The sequence below is a fragment of the Oryctolagus cuniculus genome, chromosome 4, assembly GCF_051225735.1.
Source record: "Oryctolagus cuniculus isolate XC-2025 breed Fujian yellow rabbit chromosome 4, ASM5122573v1, whole genome shotgun sequence".
NCBI lineage: Eukaryota > Metazoa > Chordata > Mammalia > Lagomorpha > Leporidae > Oryctolagus > Oryctolagus cuniculus.
The window spans coordinates 120,162,749-120,187,749 of NC_142870.1; the positions used below are offsets into that span (position 1 = coordinate 120,162,749).

The window sequence follows — 25,001 nt, forward strand, 5'->3', positions numbered from 1 at the left end:
GCAGGGTGCGCGGGACGTGGACAGAACGCCACTTTAACTCGGCTTCCTCCCTGGACGCCAGAGGTCCGGAGCTGCCCTGACAACCGGAGCAAACCAATTCGTCTGCGCGGCGGTCCCGGGTTCCTCTTCCCCGCCTCCCCGCAAGTCTACTTCTCTTTCGCTTCCTCCCCCTGCTCTCCAGCTGCACGTGGTCCCTCCCTGCCCTGCCCCCGCCGCGCCCCTCCTTACCCCTCCCCTCCGAACCCTCCCAGCCCCCGGCCCTTTCCTCCCTGCGTTCCTCGCTTCCCCTTTCCGTTCGCTCTTTCCGCCCCCGCTCCCCATCCACCCTTCCGATTGGTCGAGCGCGCCGGAGCCTGGTCGGCCAATCGGCGAGCACGGTTGGCGGCGATGGGCGTGGCTGCGGCGCCGGGGCCCTCAGATCGAGGCTGCCTCCCCCTCTCAGCCGGCAGCACATTCCGCCGCCGTTGCCGCCGCCCGGCCCCGCAGTTGTCTTCGCCGGAGCTGCCGTCGCGCTGGGGTTAGGGCGGGGGGGCGGGCGGGGAGAGGAGGAGAAGGCCGCGGCCGAGGCAGGTGAGAGGAGGAAGGAAGCGGCGGCCGGGCGGGCAGAGCAGCTCAGGCGGCGGCCCGGTTCCTGGGAGTGTCGGTGCGGCGCGGTGGTTGGGGCGGATCCCGCGGGGCCCGGGCGGGGGAAGGAGTCACCGGCCCGGCCATGGCGGACAACGAGAAACTGGACAACCAACGGCTCAAGAATTTCAAGAACAAAGGCCGCGACTTGGAGGTAAACTCGGAGGCGCTGGAGGGGTGGGAGCCGTGGGCCTGCGGTCGGTGCCCGCCGGGACTCAGAGTGGGGAGCAGGGGCGGGAGCCGCCGCCGCCGCCGCCGCGGGGCCGCGGGGGAATGGCGCTGGGGGCCGGCCCGCCCGTGACGCCTCTGCTACCGCGCCGGGAAGTTTGTGTCGGGCCTGCTCCGCCTCCGCCGGGGAGCGAGGTGCCGGGCCACGGCCGGCGCGGCCTAGGCCTGCCCCGCAGAGCCGGGCCGGCGCGGGTGCGAGGGCTGGGCCGCGCGGCGTGTGTGGAAGCGGCGCGCGCGTGCGGCCGGCGCTCCCCGGCCCGGCCCCCTCCCCGGCCGCGGCGGCCAGGCCGGCTCTCGCCCCGGCACCGACGTCTGGCGCCGCGGGAAAGGAGGGCGGCGGGGGGCGGGGGCGAGCGTGTGGCGACCGAGTGGGGCTCGGAACTTCCTCGGCGGGGCCCGAGACGTCTCCACTTAAAGGCGTTTTCTCTGGTCTTCCCGACTCCCGCTTTACCCCTGCCTCCCCCCGATGTCCAAACTACAGGAGTCAACTTCTCCGTTGAAAAAAACACCCCCGGCGTGAGAGGCCATCCTGGTGATGCTAACAGTGCCTTCCAGCGGCCTGTGTTTTTACTCTGGATATAGCTGTTTCAAGATGTGGCTCACGATGTGCCCTCTTCCAGGCAGAGGATACCCCTTATTTCAGCTTGTCCACAAATCTCTTTATCCCCTCCTGAGAGGAGACCACCAGCTGCATTCTTACATAGAAAGTCCAAAGGGTTATACAAAGCTGTCATCCTCTAGTCTACAGTATCCTTTCCCTCCACCTGCTGGTGGTGGTGGTGGGGGATGGGGTGGGCTATGGAATGGCACCATCACATTTTATTATTTAAAAGGGGGAAAAAAGCTTCATTGTCTTAGATACAGCTGCTCCCGAGGTTCTCGGTCTGTGTAAGGTGTGTGTATGCACACAGTCAGATTTCTGATACAAGACTGTCTTCCCTTCAGCTTTGAGCGTTCAAGTAAATAGGTTTTTGTTGTTTTTAAATCTTCTACATCTGAATCAAGAGTTCAGCTTTTAAGGGAAAAAGTGGTCAAGTATTTTTTTATGTTATCCCTCTCTACATTTTTATAGTGAGATGTTCAAATTCCCCTGGCCTTTTTCTGAACTGGAGCATTTGCTTGACTATTAACTTACTTTGGGGGCTTTTCACAAAGCCATTCAGATCTCTGAGGTAGTTTGTGCTGTTTTAGTGGGTTGCATAGTTTGAGAGACTATGTATTGGAGTTGTGGCCATTAATTCTATGATTGCTTTTTGGTTAACATGAGATATAATCCTTATGATCCCTTTTTCTAATGAAAAATTTAACATCTTTATTGAGATAATTCACATGCCATAAAAATCAACCTTCTAAATGTACAGTATTATTTTCAGTAAATTAATTTGTGCCAATAAAGTAACAGGTTTTTTTTTAACTAATATCTATTTAGAATGAAGAAATTGCAAATTACAAAATTTAAAAACTGATGAATACCAGTAACAAAGTCCAGAAAAAAATAGCCCTTTCTTCTCTACATTTCTGCCTGCGTTGAGTTATAAATCACATACCATATAATCCACCCATTAAAAGTGGCTTTTGAGCATATTCACATAGTTGTGCAACCATTACCGGGATCACTCTTAGAATATTTTCACTTACCTCAAAAAAGAAACTGGTGCTCATTAGCAGTCACTCTTCGTTTTTCAACTACCCCAGCCCCAGGCAACCACTTTGTCTCTTTAGATGTGCCTGTTCTGGGCATTTCATTTAAATGGAGTTACACAATTTGTGAGCTTTTGTGACTGGCTTCTTTCAGGTAGTATATTTTCAAGGTTCATATATATTGTGACAAGAATGTATCAGTGTTTCCAGTCCTTCTTATGGCTGAATGATCAATTCCAGCATATGGATGTACTGCATTTTGTTTATCCATTCATAAGTTGATGGACATTTGTGTTTCCACTTTTTAGCTATATATGAATATGTAATTCTGTGAACATTCATGTACATTTGTATGGGTGTCATTTCATGTCTCTTGGTCATATATCTACGGGTGGAATTTACTAGGTCATATGGAAAACTTAAAAAAAAATTGGGGATTGCCAGATTATTTTTCTAAAGTTATCCTCATTTTAAAGATTGCTATTTCCCCTTGCTGCTTGTCACTAAGTATCTACACATCAAACAGGACTTGTTTCTGTTTTGAGAAGTTTGAGGTGTCTTGCTGGCATCCTCAGCTGACTTTGATACCCCTATATGTCATTAGAAATAGAAATATTTTCATTTCTCACTTAACAAAATGAAATATACTATAACAGAGGCCATACTTTTTCTTCAGTGTGACTTACTCAGAGTAACTCATAATGAGATAGAAATGTCTTTTATTACCCTTAAAGAACATTAATGATGGGCTGTTTTATGTGTTAATTATCTGTATGTCTGAATCTCTCAGAACACTTAGGCCCATTTTCCTCCAAATGTGGATATTACACTGCATACGTAATGTATGTAGAATACAACAAACTCCAAGAAAATATAGCTGTTTGGTTTAGGTCTTATGATGACATCTGTTTCATTGGGAAATCTTCTAAAAGAAGTATGGGCCAGTGCTGTCCACTGAATTTTATTTAATCCAATGTATAGGAGACTGCTGTTGTGGCATAGTAGGTAAAGCCAATGCCCACAGCCCATATGAGCCCTGGTTCAAATTCCAGCTGCTCCACTTCCTATCCAGCTCCCTGCTATTGGCCTGGAAAAAGCAGTGGAAAATGGCCCAAGGGCTTAGGCCCCTGCTACCCTGGGATACGCTGCAAGAAGCTCCTGGCTCCTGGGTTCTGCCTGGCCCTAGCCCTGGCGGTTGCAGCCACCTATGGGCATTGAATCAGCAAATGGAAGAGCTGTCTCTCTGCCTCTTCTTCTCAAACTCTGACTTTCAAATAAATCAATGAATCTTTAATCTGGTATGTCAAAAATACTATTACAATATGGAAAAAAAATGGAGATATTGAAAGCTAGTTTGTATTTTACAAGTAAATGGCATTTCTGTGTTAGTAGTAGCTGAATTTCAAGTGCTGATAACCACATGTGGCTATTGGCTACTTCATTGGACGGCATATAGAGTAAGATAGTTGTAGCCATTTTTAGTTTGATTGGAAATGATGAATAGTACAAAGTTCTACAGTTGGGTTTAACCTAGTCTCTAACTTTCTTGTGACCTTGGGGAAAGCATGTAGTCTTAACAGTTCTTTGTCTGTAAAACTAGAAGTAGTTGACATCTGTTTCATCAGTGTTGTGCAGATTAATAGGTTAATGTTAAGATGCCTGGCAATTCTCTGAGCATGTTATTACCTTCGGTGTTTCCTTTTGGGAGGAGGGAGAGGATTTAGTAGAATTCAGTGTAGTTCATTCTCTCCTTTATTTACAGTTAGCTCTATTTTTGTGTGTGTGTATAACTTATGCTGCATTGAACTTTAAGTTACACTGCACAATTAATGGGGAAAGTTTTCATGATTTTATTTTTCATTTTGTTGAAAGACAGAGATCTTCCATCCACTGGTTTACTCCTCACCCACCCACAACAGCTAGGACTGGGCCAGACCAAAGCCAAGATCTCAGAACTCCATCTGATCTTCTCCACATGGCTGGAAAGTACCCAACCATTTGGGCCATCAACTGCTGCTTTCCCCGGGCACATTAGCTGGAAGCAGAAGAGTGGGGACTGAAACCAGGTTTTCCAGTATGGGATGCAGGCATCCCAAGCAGCAACTTAACGGCTGTACCAAATGCCTGTACCAGGGAAAGTTTTAAATACAGAGACATGTAATTGCTCATTGAAGGAATGTACAGGCACAGGAAATTAGTGACCTTTATGAAATTGTAACTTCTAAGTGTTAGAGTTGAAAGTAATTCATAACTTTCAAATCTGATACTTGTGCCTGCTTTTCAACCTAACATTCTGGCTCCTCCAAAATGCAGTCATGCTTTCTTGAAAGAAAAGTATCAAAAAAGGCATATGTGAGCATATATTTAAAATTATTTTCAAGAACTGTCGGATGATATCCACCAAGACTTGACTTCTTCCTTACGATGTGTTAGTGGATCACCATTGTTAGTTTGAGGATGGTAACCATAGAGAAGGTAAACAGTGCAACGTAAGAAATGAGTAGTGCCCAAACTTCAAATAGAAAAATTTGTCAGGATAAAGCAAGATAAGTATATCTAATTTGTATTTCTGAAGTACAGAGGAGTTCTATAGATTTTATAATAAACCCACATAGTTTTTAAAGAAGTTCTAAGCGTATCCAGGTTCAGATAAAATTGAGATATGTTAGAAAATAATTAGGTCTTAATAAGTCAGTCACAACTTTAAAACAATTTACCTGTATATAAAAGAATTTTAAGATTTTACATAATTATAATTTTATGATTGTCCATTCAGCATAAAATGTGAAATCAGCTTGAACTTAAAAAAGTTGTTTGGTCTGCAAGAATTTAATAAATTGATCAGCTGTTTTATTGTTTGGAAATAGCCTTGGTGATTTGTTAAAACATACAGAGTGAAAAGCATTGTTAAGCTATTAAGTCTAGTTAGCTTTTAGACACTGACCTCTCTCATCACACATCTTGGAACATATTTACTGTACTTAAAATAACCACTGTCTAATTTTTCATATAATAGTCCAAGTGTGTGACGTTATGAAATGCCTGATAGAAATAAAGTTAGAAATAAAATGATTGTTTTAATGCTTCCTGCCAGCTTTTCTAGTTTACAGGGCAACTAATTTTAGAATTGCTTCTTGATAATTTTCTTAGAAGTAACAAAATTGTTTTTATAGTCACTAATGTGTCAAATGAATATATAAGATTGGAAAGAATTTTAGGAGTGATTTAGATGTAAAAGAATAGAATCACTTTAGAAAAAAATATGTAAGTAGTTTCTAAACATTGGTCCCTAATACCTAATAGTGGCCATGGGTCCTTAAATATTTTAAAGTATTTTCTAGAATAGTGTTCATCTACTTGAGGCCTGTAAGGATGAAATGAGAGCCTGTGATCAAATTTAACCTTGATTGCTGATGTTGGAACTCTCTGGTTTAGTTTTGGAACTTTGTGAGCACCTATGTACATGCTTTTTACTTAATTCTCATTTCTCTCAATGTTATAAATAGGAATTAGTGCATTTTGAAGAAGAAATTTGTATGCTTCTCACCTAATAGCATAATATACAAGGGAATGAGTATAACTCAATTGTGTCAAAGTCATTTTTTTCTGCTTCCCTTTACCTTCACTCAGCCTTAATCCAGGTCTTAAATTTGATTAACAAGTTTTACGTGGAAACTCTTAGCAGAGTCTGTGGGCTATAATAGGTATTCAGTAAATGTTTTCTTTTTTCTCCTAGAGAAATTTTTTGATACTGTGTATCATTTCTGGACTTTAAGCACTAGAGAACACAATCCATTTTCTGTGCTTTCCATTTAGGTTAGGTAAAAGTTTTAGAAACTCCCTTTTTCTGTAGATACTATGAGAACGTCTTTATAATGAACATAGTTCAGATGTTTTCAAAGGTTTAGGGTCCATAGTATTTATTTACAGTGTGGAAGATTAAGGACCCTCAAAAGAATTTTTGTTTCTGGGTTTTTATTGATATTTACCATTTTAGAAATAGAAATTAAGAAATTTTATTTATTAATATATAATACATTTTATTTAAACAAAAGTTTTAATGAAACTGAATTTATTTTCCAGAACCAAAAATTTTTAGTGAGAATGGCCATGTTTAACATTTTTTTCAGGTTTTTTTAAATGTTTGATTTAAGAGAATACAGCTAAATTCTCTTATCTGTTTCTGAATTTAGTTCTTTGGTGATATGCTGTTTTGGTTGAAGAATATGAAGAATATTCACCTTCACCAGATAGGCAATTGAAAAATAGAGGTGTATTTTAGTTGCTTTTTTAGAATAATTATGGAGATTATTCTCTGATACTACACCATAACTCCATAAATCTTTTTAAAAGATTAGTTGCAATGAGAATATGAAGCCACATGGGTGAACTTTTCTTACCCTAGATTAAAATCCATTGGTCTGTCTTATACTTCAAATAATGTCTTTTTCATAGGTTTAATTTTGTAACGCCATGTATTGGATCATTTGAAAACATTTTGTCACTGTATTATGAGATTTCCAGATGCTGACACATTTTATTATATGGTAGAAGATAATTCCAAATTATTGTCACTACAGTTCAGAAAAATCTTAACTATTGAGAATCTGTCAAGTTTACAGTGTTACATACAAGTTTTCCAAAATTCTAATTTATACTTAAGAGCTCATACTTTATCATTAGCAGTGGATAGTGTAAATTGTTTTCTTTGAAGCCATGGGCTCACTTAGCTCATTCTTGTGAAAATATCTGCTAGACACTGAGTTTGTATAACCATAATTTGTCAGTCATTCTTTCAAGTAAAATGATGTTTGTGAAAAAGGTGGCTGGGTCAGTTCCCAACTCAATTTCACAAGTACTTTTTCCTTGAGACATTCATTGTACTATAGGACTATAGTTGGAATGCTACAGAAGGGTTTTATGTGTAATTCTCAATTCATCACACAATTAGAAAAGGCCATATTTAATAAAAGTAACCATTTTTTATTTCATTAAATTGGTTTTTTAATTTCTTGTTTCTTTCTTGTATTTTTTTAAAAGGTTTATTTATTTGAAAGGTAAAGAGAGAGTGATTTTCCATCTGTTGGTTCATTCCTCAAATGACCACAACAGCCAGGTCTGGGCCAGGCTGAAGCCGGGAGCTGGGAATACTTTCCTGGTGATCAGCAGGGGCCCATGTACTTGGGCCATACATATTCCACTGCCTTCTCAGGCGCATTAGCAGGAAGCTGGATTGGAAGTGGTGCAGCCAAGGCTAGAAGTGGAACTCTGATAGGGGTTGCTGATATCTGTTATTGCAAGTAAGAGGCTTAACCTGCCATGCCACAAAACACTGGCTCCCACTAAAGATATTTTTAAGTAAGCTGGCTTTTTTTTTTTTTTTTTAAATAACAAATACTATGACTACTCTTTCAGTTTGGTTCATGTGCCTTATTAATTCATTCTAAAGTACCAGCAGTTTTACAAACCATATTATATCAGTGCAGTTGTTGACACAATAAGAAAAATATCTGTAGTAGTGTTGGGAAAATAGCTCCAATCTTGTGGACTCTTTTTTTTTTCCCCCAAAGAAACCATTTATTTAATGAGTACAGATTTCATAAGTACAACTTAAGGAATCCAGCAGCTCTTCCCAATGGATCTGCCCTCCCACCCTCGTACCCACCCCGTATCTTTTTTTTTTTTTTTTTGACAGGCAGAGTGGACAGTAAGAGAGAGAGAAAAGTCTTCCTTTTTGCCGTTTGTTTACCCTCCAATGGCCGCCGCGGCCGGCGCGCTTCGTCCAGTGCACCGCGCTGATCCGAAGGCAGGAGCCAGGTGCTTATCCTGTCTCCCATGGGGTGCAAGGCCCAAGTATTTGGGCCATCCTCCATTGCACTCCCTGGCCACAGCAGAGAGGTGGCCTGGAAGAGGGGCAAGCGGGACTAGAACCCAGTGTGCTGGCGCCGCAAGGCGGAAGATTAGCCTAGTGAGCCACGACACTGGCCCCTCGTACCCCCCAGCCTCCCCCTCTCCCTCCCATTCCTAGTCCCATTCTCCATCAAGAAGAAAATAAAAACTTCCTTGACAATCAAGACAAGGGCTTTTCAAGTCATTGTTTCTCAAAGTGTCAATTTTACTAATACAGGTTTCCTTTTAGGTGCTCTATTAGTTACCATAGGTCAGGGAGAACATATGGTATTTGTCCCTTTGGGACTGGCTTATTTCACTAAGTATGATGTTTTCTAGATTCATTCATTTTGTTGCAAATGACTGGATTTCTTTTTTTAACTGCTGTGTAGTATTCCTTAGAGTACTTATCCCATAATTTTCTTTATCCAGTCTTCACTTGACGGACATTTAGGTTAATACTATGCCTGTGGACTATTGAAAAGGTCTCAAGGCCCGCACAGGCATCTGTGGAACACACTTTGAGAACTGCTATCTTATTATTGCTACAAATGACTGTCACTTTGAGCTAATACAGGCTATTAAAAGTCTTAAGAGGATAAGGGTTAAAAGAACATGGGCTATGAAGTCAGTTAGATCTGGGTTTTGAACCTTTTTCTACTTAATAGTAATGGAAATAAACTTGATCTAAGCTATTAACATGCTTAATGCCTAGCATGTAGTACATGCAGAATAAATAAATGGAGGCTCGTACTGTTTCTACCTACTGACTTCATCAAGCTTTTTTTTTTTTTTTTTTTTTTTTTTTGACAGGCAGAGTGGACAGTGAGAGAGAGAGACAGAAAGGTCTTCCTTTGCCGTTGGTTCACCCTCCAATGGCCGCCGCGGCCGGCGCGCTGCGGCCGGCGCACCGCACCGATCCGATGGCAGGAGCCAGGAGCCAGGTGCTTTTCCTGGTCTCCCATGGGGTGCAGGGCCCAAGCACCTGGGCCATCCTCCACTGCACTCCCGGGCCACAGCAGAGGGCTGGCCTGGAAGAGGGGCAACCGGGACAGAATCCGGCGCCCCAACCGGGACTAGAACCCGGTGTGCCGGCGCCGCTAGGCGGAGGATTAGCCTAGTGAGCCGCGGCGCCGGCCGACTTCATCAAGCATTATATCCAAATAAATCCCTATGTTCCATGTCGAGATAACCTTTTGCTTGTGATTTCTTGTGCCACTGTGTGCTGTAATCCAAATCACCATGAGCTGGATTGGGCTTCCTTTTTCCTTCTTTAAAACACAAATGCAAGCCTACTTTCTCCTACTTGCTTTGACCATATTGTCACAAAATTACTAGTTTCTGACTTCTGTTTCTCTAATCCTGTGTTGTGAATTGGTTAGTAAATATTTTATGTAGGTCTTGCAATCAGAAAGTAGCTCTAATTTGTACTGTTTGGTACCCATAATAAAAATGATGGAAGGTCACATTTACTGGTAATACAAGATTAACTTTTTTTAAAAGATTTATTTATTTATTTGAAAGAGTTACACATTGAGAGGAGAGGCAGAGAGAGGTCTTCCATCTGATGGTTCACTCCCCAATTGGTCACGACGGCCAGAGCTGTGCCGATCCGAAGCCAGGAGCCAGGAGCTTCTTCCTGGTCTCCCACATGGGTGCAGGGGCCCAAGGACTTGCTTTCCCAGGCCATAGCAGAGAGCTGGACAGGAAGTGGAGCAGCCAGGACTTGAACCGGCGCCCATATGGGATGGCGGCGCTTCAAGCCAGGGCGTTAACCCACTGCGCCACAGTGCCAGCCCCAAGATGAACTTGATTATTAAAAATGCTAAACGTTTTACTGTTTATGCACTGTAACAACAAAATTTGGTGACCTGCCCCTTTTATCCTTAATTTAATTTACATTGAAACTAATGTAAATTACATTTTAGTTGTATTTTGGCAAACCTGAAATTCCATTAAATTTTTATTAACAATAGTCAAAATACTATGATAATATGGTATTTCCTTGTTTGGTGATGAGTATATTTTCTAATATTAGAAAGTAAAAATTACATTCTATCTATCTCAATGTCCTGATCTTTAATAAAACTTTAAGTTGCCCAGTATCTACTTTTGTTCTTAAAGATTTTATTTTATTTATTTGAAAGCATTACAGAGAGGGAGAGAGATCCTCTGATTCACTCCCCAAATGGCCACAACAGCTGGAGGTAAGCCGATCTGAAGCCAGAGCCAGGAACTTCTTCCAGGTCTCCCACACAAGTGAGGGGCCCAAGACTTTGACCATCCTCTGCTGCTTCCCCAGGCACATTAGCAGGGAGCTGGATCAGAAGTGGGGCAGCTGGGACTCGAACCAGCACCCATACGGAATGCTGGTGCTTCAGGCCAGGTTTTAATCTGCTGCGCCACCATGCCAGCCCCTCAGTATCTACTCTTAATATATATTTTAGTTTTTATGTTATATCTTTGTGGTTCTTTGAAGTAGACATTACATAAATTCATTTGGTTTAATAGCTGTGTGCCAAAAGCCGTACATTAATTAGTGTCTATACTTGAATTGTATTAAATGGCCAAATCCTGTCTGCTTCCCATACAGCCTCCTTCACCCTGATTCTCTTCAGCCACTCTCAACTGTTACTGGCCCAGAAAAACAAGCAAAATAATAGTCTTCAAGATTTTTCAAATAATTGTTATGTTATTCTTGGTCTTTGGTAGAAATCCAACTTTATTTTCTGGCTCTCTTTAGAGTAATGACTATAAGGATACTTTTTCAGTAAGATTGATATTGAACGTTCTGGTAGTTTTAGGCAGAAAGAGCTAATCTATATGTAGTTACGTTGTAGGGAATAGAAACCTAGCTCAAATTAGTTTAAACATAATAGGAAAATCTAGGTATCATAACCAGGTAAGTATAGAGTACAGTTGCCATTATTTATGATAAGAGTGCTAGTCAAGAGTCTAAGGATAGGTGCCGGTGCCATGGGTCACTTGGTTAATCCTCCGGCTGTGGCGCCGGCATCCCATATGGGCGCCAGGTTCTAGTCCTGGTTGCTCCTCTTCCAGTCCAGCTCTCTGCTGTGGCCTGGGAAGGCAGTGGAGGATGGCCCAAGTGCTTGGGCCCATGCACCCTCATGGGAGACCAGGAGGAAGCCCCTGGCTCCTGACTTCGGATCAGCATAGCTCCCGCTGTCACGGCCATTTTGGGGGTGAACCAATGGAAGGAAGACCTTTCTCTCTCTCTCTCCCTCTCTCTCTCTCTCACTGTCAAACTCTGTCAAATTAAAAAAAAAAAAATCTAGGGATAGGTTTGATTGGCCAGACTTTGATTGCATATTTATACCTGAACTAACATTTGTGGGTAGGGAAATGTGGTTCTGTGATTGGCCAGTAAAAGGTTATGTGGCACATGTCTAGTTTTGTGTGTGTTGTAGATGAGGAGGGATATTGACACATATGCCACGAGAGTGAGGGATGTTAGAATAAAAAAGGAAGAAAAGGCCTATTACAGAGTACCAATATCCAATGTAAATATAGATGGTTGGGTCATTATTTCTCCTTTGAATAAGATGCACATTATATTATAAGCATATATAGAATTGGGTTCATGGTTGATAAATAATTTTGACTTACATCAAAATATTTATTCACGTTTTTCCTGTTAATGTCTTCAGTATTTTCCCTATTCTCTTTTCTTTCCCAGCTTTAAAACAGTAACATTACTACCTTTAATTGATGAAATCAATAAATTTAAAATATGATAAATGTCATTAGGGTAATATAGATCAAAACCACAAGATACCATTTCACATCCACTAGGATGGCAATAAACAAAAAGACAGTGACAAATGTTGGTAAGGATGGGCATGAAAAACACTGCAGCCACTTTGGAATGCTGTTTGGCATTCAAACAGTATAACAGTTAACATGTGACCCACTAGTTTACTCCTAGATATCAACCCAGGAGGATTGAAAGCATGTATCTGTACAAAAACATATATGAAAATGTTTGTAGCATTATCCATAATAGCCAAAACAAGCAACTCAAATATCTATGAAGTAACATGGATAAACAAAATATGGTATATACATCCAGTGGACTATTTTGCTATAAAAAGAAATGAAGTGCTGATATATGCAACTATATAGATTAAACTTAAAAACATTGCATTGCCTGAATTAAGCCAGTTATAGAAGATCACAAATTCTGTAATTGCATTTATAAATAAAAGGATACCACAAAAGAAAAAACTGTTTCCTACTATCTACTCTGATATACTCAATACAATACTTAAAAAAAAATTAATGTGTTTGAATGGCACAATGTTAGAGATAGAGATCTTTAAATGTTGATTTACTCCCCAATTGGTCAAAATGGCCAGGCCAGGAGCCAGAGCTCCCATGTTGGTGGCAGGAGCCCAAGCATTTAACCCATCTACTACTGCTTTCTCAGATGCATTAGCAGGGTATGAAACTGCTCTTTGTGAAGATGAAAGTCATCTGGACTTAGTAGTGATCAATGCACAACTTTGTGAATTTACTAAACATTTCAAATTATATACTTTTTTAAAAAAGATTATGTATTTAAAAGGCAGAGTTACAAAAAGGCAGAGGCAAAGACAGAAGGAGGTCTTCCATCCACTGGTTCACTCCCCAAATGGCTGCAGTGGCCGGAGCTGGACTGATCCGAAGGCAGGAGCCAGGAGTTTCTTCAGAGACTCCCAAGTGGGTGCAGGGCCCAAGAGCTTGGACCATCTTCTGTTGCTTTCTCAGAGCATAACAGAGAGCTAGATAGGAAGTGGAGCAGCCAAGACTCGAAATGGCACCCATTTGGGATGCTGAGTTCATGGAAAATGTGTAGTAAGAAAAATTGGATTTCAGGGCCGGCATTGTGGCATAATGCATTAAGGCATTGTCTGTGATGCCAGCATCCCATATGGGTACTGGTTGGAGCTCCTGGGAAAGGAATGGAGAATGGCCCAAGTTCTTGGGCCCCTGTACCAATATGGGAGATCCAAGTGAAACTCCTGGTTTTGTCCTGGCCCAGCCTCAGACTTTGCAGCCTTTTGGGGAGTGATCCAGTGGATAGAACATCTGTTTCTCTTCTTTCTTTGTAACTCTACCTTTCAGATAAATAAATCTTTAAAACAAAACAAAACAAAAAACTGGATTTCTAAAATTTTTGTACTAAAATATACTTTTAGTTCTATTTTCCGTAAACTTTTTGCATCTCAATAAGTTGTTAGGTTGAAAACAACAGCAAAGAAAACTTATGTACAAGAAATGATTTGTTGTGGGTGGGATATGACAACTTTCTGCTATCTGAGAGTTACAGTTGAACTTTCAAGAGGTCGTTTTCGCTGACTTTCCCTTCTACCGTTTCCTCAAGTGAATTCGTTTATTCAACAGATAGTTATTCATCATCTGTTTCTGGAGGCTCTGTTGTAAGCTGTGAGGATGGAGAATATGAATAACACAGGCAAAGTTCCTATTCTCATGATACTGACTTTCCAGCTTGTCAGGATCTCTCAGGTACCTGGCCTTAAGCTGACCCTGTGTACAATTGAAGAGAAAGGAAATCCAAAATGTTTTGTATCTGATAACTATTTCTTGAGATTTGTGGAAAACCTTGATTTTTAGAATGGAAAGAGCTAGGATTGTATCTTATTAGCTATTTGCCATTAGGAAAGTTTAATAATTTTTTCAGCCACAATTTCTACTTCTGTAAAAATTAAAATCCCATCTTAATAGGTACTTGTTTTGAATTTGGTTTTTCAGACAACAAAGAACCCACCCTTAGTCTTAGGAAAGTTGAGGGACGGGTCCTCACATTACCCAACATAGTTGAGGTAGGATTGTTTCAGTTGTAGGAATTCATGAATCTTCACCTATTGCTCCACCAGCCATTAAGTCAGCTACTAAGTTTGATTTTTGCTAGCTACTGAGTCTTTAATTTTGAATGTAATTCTGTATTAAATTACTAAGAATCTGAGCTAATAAGCACTGCCCAAACTGAAACAGATTTGTTTTTTTTAACTGCTGGCCTGCTTATGGATTGGCTTTTCCTGAGTAGGTTCCTTCCTTAATTCCCATCCCCAGTCATCTGTAGTGTGGGGGAAGAGAGGATGTCACATGGTAAGGAATAGCCTTTGTCTACTTCTTGAGGAGCATCCATGGAAAGAGCAGTTTCTTTTAAACAGTGTTGTGAGTGACATTATTTATTTCATATTACTCGCATTTTTTGTTTTCTATCAGCTTTCTTATTGTTATAATCTAGGGCAAGTGACGGTTACCTCATTGTTTCATCTCCAAAGTAGTTAGCTGCTATTGCCCCTCTGATTCATAAAATAATCAATGTGGTTCTTTTAAAAATAAAGTAGATCAAATCAAGTCACTGCCCTCTTGTTTTAGTGGTTTCCTCTGCATTTAACTTGTAAACTCCTTATAAGACTTTTATGACCTTGACATATTTGATACTTGTCTACTCTTATCTCTCTCATTTCACTGTTCTACATATTAGTTTATATTCTGATTCCATTACACATGCTACTCTGTCAGAATGCCTTCCCTAACTACTCATCATCCCCATCGCTTTTCCTTTACCTGCATGATTATTTCTCATCCTTTGAATCTGAGCTTCAATGTCATTTTTTTTTTTTAAAGATTTTATTTATTTGAGAGGTAGAGTTACAGACAATGAGAGGGAGAGACAGAGAGAAAGGTCTTTCTTCCGTTGGTTCACTCTCCCCAAATGGCCACAAAGCCAGAGCTGTGCCAATCTGAAGCCAGGAGCCAGGTGCTTCTTCTGGTCTCCCAGGCTGGTGCAGGGGCCCAAGCTCCCGGGCCATTTCCCATTGCTTCCCCAGGCCACAGCAGAAAGCTGGACCGGAAGAGGAGCAGCTGGGACTAGAACCTGTGCCCATATTGGATGCTGGCACCGCAGGCAAAGGATTAACCTACAGCGCCATGGCACTGGCCCCTCAATGTCATTGTTTTTAAGATATATTTATTTAAAAGGCAGAATTAGAGAAAGTGACAGGAGATCGTCCATTGTCTCTTGACTCCCTAAATGTCTGTAACAGCTGGGTTTGGCCAGACCAAAGGCAGGGGCCCAGGAGCTTCTTCTGGGTGTCCCATGTGGATGCAGGGGTCCAAGCACTTAGGCTGTCCTCTGTTGCTTTCCCAGGAGCATTAATAAGAGGTTGGATCAGAAATGGATCAGCCAGGAGACAAACAGCACCCATAGGGGATGCAGACTCTGCAAGCAACAGCTTAACCTGCTCTGCCATAATGCTGGCCCCCAGTGTCATTTTTTAACAGGCCATTCCTGAAAACCAAGCTAGAAATTAAACCTCCCTGTTGTCATTTTCCTAAAAAATATGGGTGATAATTTGTATAAATTACTCGGTGTTTATTTTCTCTATCAGAGTGTAAACTCCCTCTAGATTATATACTCCCTCTAGATTATGTACTTGTCTGTTCTGTACACTATTCTAATTCTCATCACAGGGCCTGGCATACAGTTGCTACTGAAATAAATATTTGAGATAAGTGTGTATACATATATATATATAATTTTTTTTGATAGGCAGAGTGGACAGTGAGAGAGAGAGAGAGAGAAAGGTCTTCCTTTTGCCGCTGGTTCACCCTCCAATGGCTGCGCGGCTGGTGCACTGCGCTGATCCAAAGCCAGGAGCCAGGTGCTTCTCCTGGTCTCCCATGCAGGTGCAGGGCCCAAGAACCTGGGCCATCCTCCACTGCACTCCCGGGCCACAGCAGAGAGCTGGACTGGAAGAGGGACAACTGGAACAGAATCTGGCACCCTGACTGGGACTAGAACCCGGGGTGTTGGTGCCACAGGTGGAGGATTAGCCTACTGAGCCGTGGCGCTGGCCTGAGATAAGTGTATTTTTTTTTTTTTTTTTTTGACAGGCAGAGTGGACAGTGAGAGAGAAAGACAGAGAGAAAGGTCTTCCTTTGCCATTGGTTCACCCTCCAATGGCCGCCGCGGCCGGCGCGCTGCGGCCGGCACACCGCGCTGATCCGATGGCAGGAGCCAGGAGCCTGGTGCTTTTCCTGGTCTCCCATGGGGTGCAGGGCCCAAGCACCTGGGCCATCCTCCACTGCACTCCCTGGCCACAGCAGAGAGCTGGCCTGGAAGAGGGGCAACCGGGACAGAATCCGGCGCCCCAACCGGGACTAGAACCCGGTGTGCCGGCGCGCGCCGCAAGGCGGAGGATTAGCCTAGTGAGCCGCGGCGCCGGCCGATAAGTGTATATTTTTAAAATCAAAGAAATCAGAAATGTACTCTGATCAGAATTAATGATTAAATCAGTTTTGAGGTTTGTTATTCTCTCATTAGGAGTAGTGAGAGGTAATTATACTTTTTTTGGAAAAATAATCATCTGCATTCTCACTACTACTAATTTTTTGGCATGTTTCTTTTATCTTGTGAACACTGTTTCAGATATTCTTGAAATTAAACTGGATTCTTTTCTCTTTTTTTAAAGATTTATTTATTTGAAATAATTAGAGAGAGAAAGAAGTCTTCCATCCGATGATTCACTCCCCAGTTGACCACATGGCCAGAACTGCGCCAGTCGGAAGCCAGGAGCCAGGAGCTGCTTCTGGGTCTCCCATGTGGGTGCAGGGGCCCAAGGACTTGGGCCATCTTCTACTGCTTTCCCAGGCCATAGCAGAGAGCTGAATCAGAAGTGGATATGAAGCCAGTGCCGTGGCTCACTAGGTTAATCCTCCACCTTGCGGCACTAGCACACTGGGTTCTAGTCCCGGTCGGGGCGCCGGATTCTGTCCCGGTTGCCCCTCTTCCAGCCAGCTCTCTGCTGTGGCCCGGGAAGGCAGTGGAGGATGGCCCAGGTTCTTGGGCCCTGCACCCGCATGGGAGACCAGGAGGAAGCCCCTGGCTCCTGGCTTCGGATCAGCGCAGTGCACCAGCCGCAGCAGCCATTGGAGGGTGAACCAGCGGCAAAAGGAAGACCTTTCTCTCTGTCTCTCTCTCTCACTGTCCACTCTGCCTATCAAAAAAAAATTATATATATATATACACACACATCTCAAATATTTATTTCAGTAGCAACTGTATGCCAGACCGCGGCTCAGTAGGCTAATCCTCCACCTGTGGCACCAGCACCCCGGGTTCTAGTCCCAGTCAGGGTGCCAGATTCTATTCCAGTTGTCCCTCTTCCAGTCCAGCTCTCTGCTGTGGCCCGGGAGTGCAGTGGAGGATGGCCCAGGTTCTTGGGCCCTGCACCTGCATGGGAGACCAGGAAAAGCACCTGGCTCCTGGCTTTGGATCAGCGCAGTGCACCAGCCGCGGCAGCCATGGGAGGGTGAACCAGCGGCAAAAGGAAGACCTTTCTCTCTCTCTCTCTCACTGTCCACTCTGCCTTCCAGGCCAGCTTTCTCGTACCTGTGCCCATATGGGATGCCAGCACCACAGCCCAGTCTACTACACCACAGCCCAACAAAGATAACAAAATACACATTGAGTAAAGAAAGTCTCTTCAGCAAATAATTCAGGGAAAATTTGATGTTCATTTGCAAAGAGTGAAATTGGACCCTTGTCTTACAGTGTACTCAAAAAATAAGCTAAAAATGGATAAAGGACTTAAAAGACCTGAAACTATATAGTTTCATAGCATTATTCTTAGCAGTGAGTTCTTGGATTTGACATCAGAAGAGAGACTATAAAATAAAAGTAGACATGTGAGAATACATCAAACTCAGAAAGCTTCTGTGTGGCAAAATAATAAAAGAAAGGCACCCTTTGGAAATATTTGCAAATGATAAATGTAGTAAGGGGTTAGTATCCAGAATATATTTTTGAGACAGCTTCCATCCTCTTGTTCAAATCCCCCACCACCCTTTCCCCAAATACCTGCAGTGGTTGGGACTGTCCTGGCCAAAGCCTGGAGCTGAGAAGTCAGTCCAGGTCTCCTACATGGTGGCAAGGACCCAACTACTTGAGCTGTTATCTGCTGCCTTTGCAGGGTCTGCATTAGTAGTAAACTGGAGTTGGGAACCAAGGCCTGTCTCGGAACTCAAGTACTGTGATATGGAACATTGCTATCTTAACTGCTAAGGCAAACACCCAGTGCCAGAAATGTTTTATTGAATTTTAAGGGTTTATCTGTTAAGGAGTCAATATCCAAAATTTCGTTCTTTTTTCCTAACAAAAGGTAAACTCAGCAACAGCAGAAAAACACAATCCAGTTTTTAAATGGGTAAAAGATTTGAGTAGACGTTTCTCCAAGAAAGATAACACAGATAGCCAAACAAACACATGAAAAGATGCTTGATATCAGTAATTGTTAGGAAAATGCAGATCAAAACCATTAGGACAACTACTGTAAAAACAACAAAAATAGAAACTGGCATGTGCTGGTGAAGATGGAAAGAAATTGAAAGCGTTAAGGCACTGTTGGTGAGAATGTCAATATAGAATCATGATCCAGAAAGTCCTGTTCAGTATACCCAAATATTTATCCATCTGAAAGAATTACACAGAGAAAGAAGGAGAGGCAAAAAGAGAGAGGTCTTCCATCCTCTGGTTCACTCCACAGATGGCCACAACAGCCGGAGCTGGGCTGATCCAAAGCCAGGAGCCAGGAACTTCTTCCAGGTCTCCCACACAGGAACAGGGGCCCAAGCACTTGGGCCACCCTGTACTGCTTTCCCAGGCCGTAGCAGAGAGCTGGATTGGAAGTGAAGCAGCCTGGACTCGAACTGGTGTCCACATGGGATGCCTGCGCTGCAGGCGGCGCCTTACCCACTATGCCACAGCACCAGCCCCGAAAATAAGAACTTTTTAAAATATGTTTGGGGGACCAGCACTGTGGCACAGTGGATTAATGCCCTGGCCTGAAGCGCTGGCACCCAGGTGCCGGTTGCTCCACTTCCCATGCAGCTCTCTTCTGTGGCCTGGGAAAGCAGTACAGGGTGGCCCAAGCCCTTGGGCCCCTGCACGCATATGGAAGATCCGGAAGAAGCTCCTGGCGCCCAGCTTTGAATCGGTGCAGCTCTGGCCGTTGCGGCCCGTGAGGGAGTGAACCATCGAATGGAAGACCTCTCTCTCTCTCTCTCTCTCTCTCTCTCTCTCTCTTTCTCCCTCTTTCTCCCTCCCTCCCTCCCTCCATGACTCTCTTCTCTCTGTGTAACTCTGACTTTCAAATAAATAAATCTTTAAAAAAAAAAAAGACATGTTTGTACACTCATGTTGATAGCAGTATTATTTACACATCCAAATGGTGGAAGCATTTCAGGTATCCTTACAAGGATAAATGGAGAAACAAAATGTGTTATGCATATACAATGGGATGTTAGATACACTTACAAAGGAAGAAAATTCTGATTCATGATAAGATGTGGATGAACCTTAAATGAAATAAGCAAAACAGAAAAAGACAAATACTCTATGATTCTACTTATACAAGCTACCTAGAAGTAGTCGAGTGCATTGAAACAAAAGGTAGAATGACGATTTCCAGGGGGCTGGTGGAAGGAGAAAAATCAGAGGTTGTTTAATAGGTATGAGGTTTCAGTTTTTGCAGGATGAAACCAGGACCTTCTTCTGGGTCTCCCATATGGGTGGCAGGGGCCCAAGCACTTGGACTGTCTCCCACTGCTTCCCCAGGTGCATTAGCAGGGAGCTGGATCAGAAGTGGAGCGGCTGGGACTGGAACCAGCACTCGTTTGGGAAGCTGGTATAGCAAGCAGCAAGTCGATCCACTGCACCAGCCCCTTAAATAGTGCTTTAGCGAAGTCATTCAGTAATTGGCCTTTCAGTGAAGATTTTCTTGTATTGCTAAAGTTGAAGTCTTTAAACCTAAGTTCACAAAGAAAGAGACTATTTTGAAAGCAAATACCATATTGATGGAGAAAAGAGACTTATTTGAGTAACTATATAATGGAAGTCAGCCTAGTAATGTAAGTAATGTAGTATATTGTATAAAGAACTTTGCACTGGGACCAGGGTGTCCAAACATGTATATTACTGTCCTCCATAACTTCTTACAAGTGATTTTTGGAAGTTTGTTTTACGGGGCTGGCACTTTGGCATAGCAGGTAAAGCTGCCGCCTGCAGTACCGGCATTCCCATGTGGGCACTGGTTTGAGTCCTGGCTGCTCCACTTCCGATCCAGCTCTCTGCTGTGGCCTGAGAAAGCAGTGGAAGATGGCCCAAGTCTTTGGGCCCCTGCACCCACATAGGAGACGTGGAGGAAGCTCCTGGCTCCTGGCTCCTGGCTCCTGGCTCCTGGCTCCTGGCTCCTGGCTTCGGATCAGCACAGCTCCAGCCCTCACAGCCAGCTGGGGAATGAACCAGCGGATGGAAGACATCTCTCCCTCTCTGTGTCTCCCTCCCTCCCTCCCTCTCTCTCTTTCTCTCTCTCTCTCTGCCTCTCCCTCTCTCTGCCTCTCTTTCTCTCTGTGTGTAACTCTTTCAAATAAATAAATCTTTAAAAAATTTTTTTTAAAGTTTATTTTACAGTGCTTCTCTTCCCTGAGAGAGATTATGTGTCTCACCAAGCCTTTGGTTATTTATTTTTTTCTTTTCCTACCAAATACCATATTTTCAACATGTATAAATATATATACATATGTATATACACATATACACACACTAATAGGGTTGTAAAATCATATCTACTAGTAAACCATTTCCTGATGTATATTTTTATTTGTTCCACCCTAAGTAACCTTTTGTACAAGATAATTGAATAAATTGTTTCTTTAAAACTACTCTCATAGCTTGCCTAGGTTAAATCTAACCTACTCTCAAAGCTCCTTTTCACTTGTACTTAATCCCCATTTATCTTTTCACTTGTCAGACTTGATGAGAACCTTTACCCAGCACTCATAGTGCTAATTGACTTTTCTTTGGTGCTATACTGTTAATGAGTACAATCTCTAAGAAAAGAAATCTGCAGTCTGAAAATTAGAAATAATTTCTTATTTTTTTTTTTGTAATATTTATTTATTTATTTGAGAGGCAGAGTTATAGGCAGGGAGAAAGAGAGAGAGAGGTCTTCCATCCTCTGGTTCACTCCCCAGATGGCCACAACAGCTGCAGCTGGGCTGATCTGAAGCCATGAGCCAAGAGCTTCTTCCAGGTCTCCCACATGAGTACGGTGACCCAAGCACTTGGGCTGTTTTCCATTGCTTTCCCAGGTGCATTAGCAGAGAGCTAGATCAGAAAAGAAGCAGCGGGGGACTTGAACTGTAACCCATATGGGATACCAGTGCCGCAGGCAGAAGCTTAACCTACTGTGCCATAGCACTGGCCCTGTATTTCTTACATACACATTTCTGCACTTGATCTTAGCCAAAAGGCTGCGAAGCAATCTTATATACACATTACTAAATGAAGGATTTAAACAGGCGTCTTTACCTTTAGTAGATATTATTAACTCACTTGAGTAAGTATTTAACACTATTAGGCGTTTAAATTTCACATTTATTACCATAAATGTAAAACTTAGAATTTATTTGCAGTTTGCCAGCATATTCTATTTGGAAAGGGCATGCTGCTTGCTGTCAAAGAGATAGCAAAAACTTTGGTGGTTTGCTATTTTTAGCTTTTTATTTACCCATACTAGGTTAAACAATTGTTGTACCTACCAAGTATTTTGGCTGCGGTAGTAGTTGGGGTTGAAAAACACCAGTGATTCCTTTTTCTCCAAAAAGTGTAGCTTAGCTTTTTTTTTTTTTTTTACATTTATTTATTTTTTTGTAAGGCAGAATTAAAAAGAGAGAGCAAAAGAGAGATAGACAGATCTTCCATCTGCTGATCCACTCCCCAAATGGCCACAAAGGCTGGAGCTGGGCTGTTATGAACCCAGGAGCCAGGAGTTTCTTTCCTTCTCTACCACGTGGGTGCAGGCCCCAAGCACTTGAACCATCCTCTGATGCTTTCCCATTAGCATTAGCAGGGAACTGGATCAGAAGTGGAGCAGCTGGGACTGGAACCAGCACCTATATGGAAAGCTGGCACTGCAGGTGGTGGCTTTACCCACCATGCCACTGTGCCAGCCCCTGCTTAGGTTTCCATGACATGATTTAATTGACTCCTTGCCTGCCTTTCCATTCCTGGCTTCTGATGTTTTTAAACAGATTCTACATATAATCTTTTTGTAGTCCTCTATTGTTGTGTGTGCTGTTTTCTACCTGGAATGCCTTTCACTCGTTTCCATTTAGTCGTGAAGGTTCTGTTTATATGGCATTATATATTTGTGTCATAAAGAGTACTACCTACTTAAGGGCATCACTGATCCATCTTTGTATTTCTAGGCCTCGACAAATAGGTGATTAATAAATGCTTGAGGATTGACTACATTCCAGCAGGCTCTAAATAATAAGATAATATTAACCATTGTTGGAGGAAGAAGCAGCATTTGTATATGTGTTATGTACATAAGCCTTTTAAAAAACAGCTTCATTGAGATACAGTTTACCTGTCAGAAAATTTACCATTTTTAAATGTACTGTTCAGTGAACTTTTGTAAATTTCTGGAGCTGTGTATCTGTTAGCACAATCCAGTTTTGAGTATATCTCATTAGCACACAAAAGATTTTTCATGCCTGATTGATTTTATTTTGTTTGTAGTGCTATTGCTGTTGCCTAAGTTTTAACTTTCCCAGGGTATGAATGACATCCAGGCTGGATGAAATAAAATCAAAGTATTGTTACTTTATCCTCTGTATGATTAGTTTGAGAAAGAATTCTTCATTAAACCTTGTTTTGTTTTTTAGTGAGATTGAGTCCTAGCTTTTTGCTGAAGAAAATTTAAAATAGCTAAATTTTATATAGAATATTATACAATCATATCTTTTTTTTTAAGATTTATTTATTTATTTGAAATACACAGAGAGAGAGAGAGAGAGAGGTCTTCCATCCGCTGGTTCACTCCTCAATTGGACGCAGTGGCCGGAGGTGCGCCGATCCGAAGCCAGGAGCCTCTTCCAGGTCTCCCACACGGATGCAGGGGCCCAAGGACTTGGGCCATCTTCTGTTGCTTTCCCAAGCCATGGCAGAAAGCTGGATCCGAAGTACAGCGGCCTGGTCTTGAACTGACGCCCATATGGGATGCCGGCACTCCAGGAGGCAGCTTTTCTTGCTATGCCACAGCACTGGCCCTGTGATCATATCTTAAATTAATAATTTTTAAGGCCGGCGCCGCGGCTCAATAGGCTAATCCTCTGCCTAGCGGCGCCGGCACACCGGGTTCTAGTCCCGGTCGGGGCGCCGGATTCTGTCCCGGTTGCCCCTCTTCCAGGCCAGCCCTCTGCTGTGGCCAGGGAGTGCAGTGGAGGATGGCCCAGGTGCTTGGGCCCTGCACCCCATGGGAGACCAGGAAAAGCACCTGGCTCCTGGCTCCTGCCATCGGATCAGCGCGGCCGCAGCGCGCCAGCCGCGGCGGCCATTGGAGGGTGAACCAACGGCAAAGGAAGACCTTTCTCTCTGTCTCTCTCTCTCACTGTCCACTCTGCCTGTCAAAAAAAAAAAAAAATTAATAATTTTTAGAGTTTTAAAGAAAAAGCTATGCATTGACAACTTGAGAATTAGCAGAAATTAAGTAACCTGTAATTGGAAATTAAGTAGCTATTAGTTGGGGGAAAAAGTGCTAGAGCCTGCATCCTATTAGAGCTTAGAAAGTATGTAACCCCTCGCACCCAACACAGTTATTGCCTGGGAAAGCAGTAGAAGATGGCCCAAGTCCTTGGGCCCTTGCACCCATGTGGGAGACCCAGAAACTTCGGGCTCCTGCCTTCGGAATGGCACAGCTCCAACCATTGCGGCCAACTGGGGAGTGAACCAGTAGATGGAAGACCTCTCTCTCTCTCTCCCTCTTTCTCTCTCTCTCTGCCTCTCCACTCTTTGTGTAACTTTGACTTTCAAATAAATAAATAAATCTTAAAAAAAAAAAAAAGTGCTATGTGGAGATAATTTGAGTATGAACAAAGTATTCATGTGACTGCAGTTTTATTTAATGATGTAATGAAAAGTTAAAACCTGTTCGACTTTAATCCTGATACTTTAGAAATATCTGTGTCCTTCTGAAGTTATTCTTTTAAGTACATTTTGAAGATACTATTTTCTGTGTGTTTTGTTAAAGTCATTGATTTTGTTTTAGTGTGAACCATAGGCTCTCACATTGGCGGAAACTTTATTTGACTTAAATTGTAGGAAATAATAAAGTCTAGTGATTAAGTGACTTTGAAGGAGACTTCTAAGTTCTCTTATTTTTAATTCTTACTTATTTTCATTTTTATTTTAAAGGCAGAGAGCTAGAGATCTTGCATTTGATAGTTTATTCCTCAAATGCCCATTTACAGCTGGGACTGGGCCAGGCCAAAACTAGAACCTGGAATTCATCAAGGTCTCCCATGTGGGTGGCAGGAACCCAAGTACGGGAGGCATCGCCTGCTGCCTCCCATGGTGCACATTAGCAGGACACTTACTGAGAAGTGGAGTAGCATGTACTCAAGATGGGCACTCATAATGAGATACAGGTATCCCAAACATTGACTTCACCAAATGTCTGCCGCTTAGGGCTCTAATCCTGACTAGGATTACTTTGTTGGCAAGTAATGAACTTCTCTAAGCC

General features: G+C 42.7%; 1 protein-coding gene across 2 annotated transcripts in view; it reads left to right on the forward strand.

The window, feature by feature from the left end:
• The first annotated feature begins 376 nt into the window (after nt 1–376).
• KPNA4 (karyopherin subunit alpha 4) overlaps nt 377–25,001 on the forward strand; it is a 65,627-nt gene continuing 41,002 nt past the window's right edge. For both annotated transcript variants that reach the window (XR_016233228.1, XM_002716340.6), the window contains exon 1: nt 377–778. Coding sequence is in view for 1 of the 2 variants with exons in the window: in XM_002716340.6 (XP_002716386.2) it covers nt 710–778 (69 nt within the window). In the remaining variant the exon portion in view is untranslated. The remainder of the gene's footprint in view (nt 779–25,001) is intronic.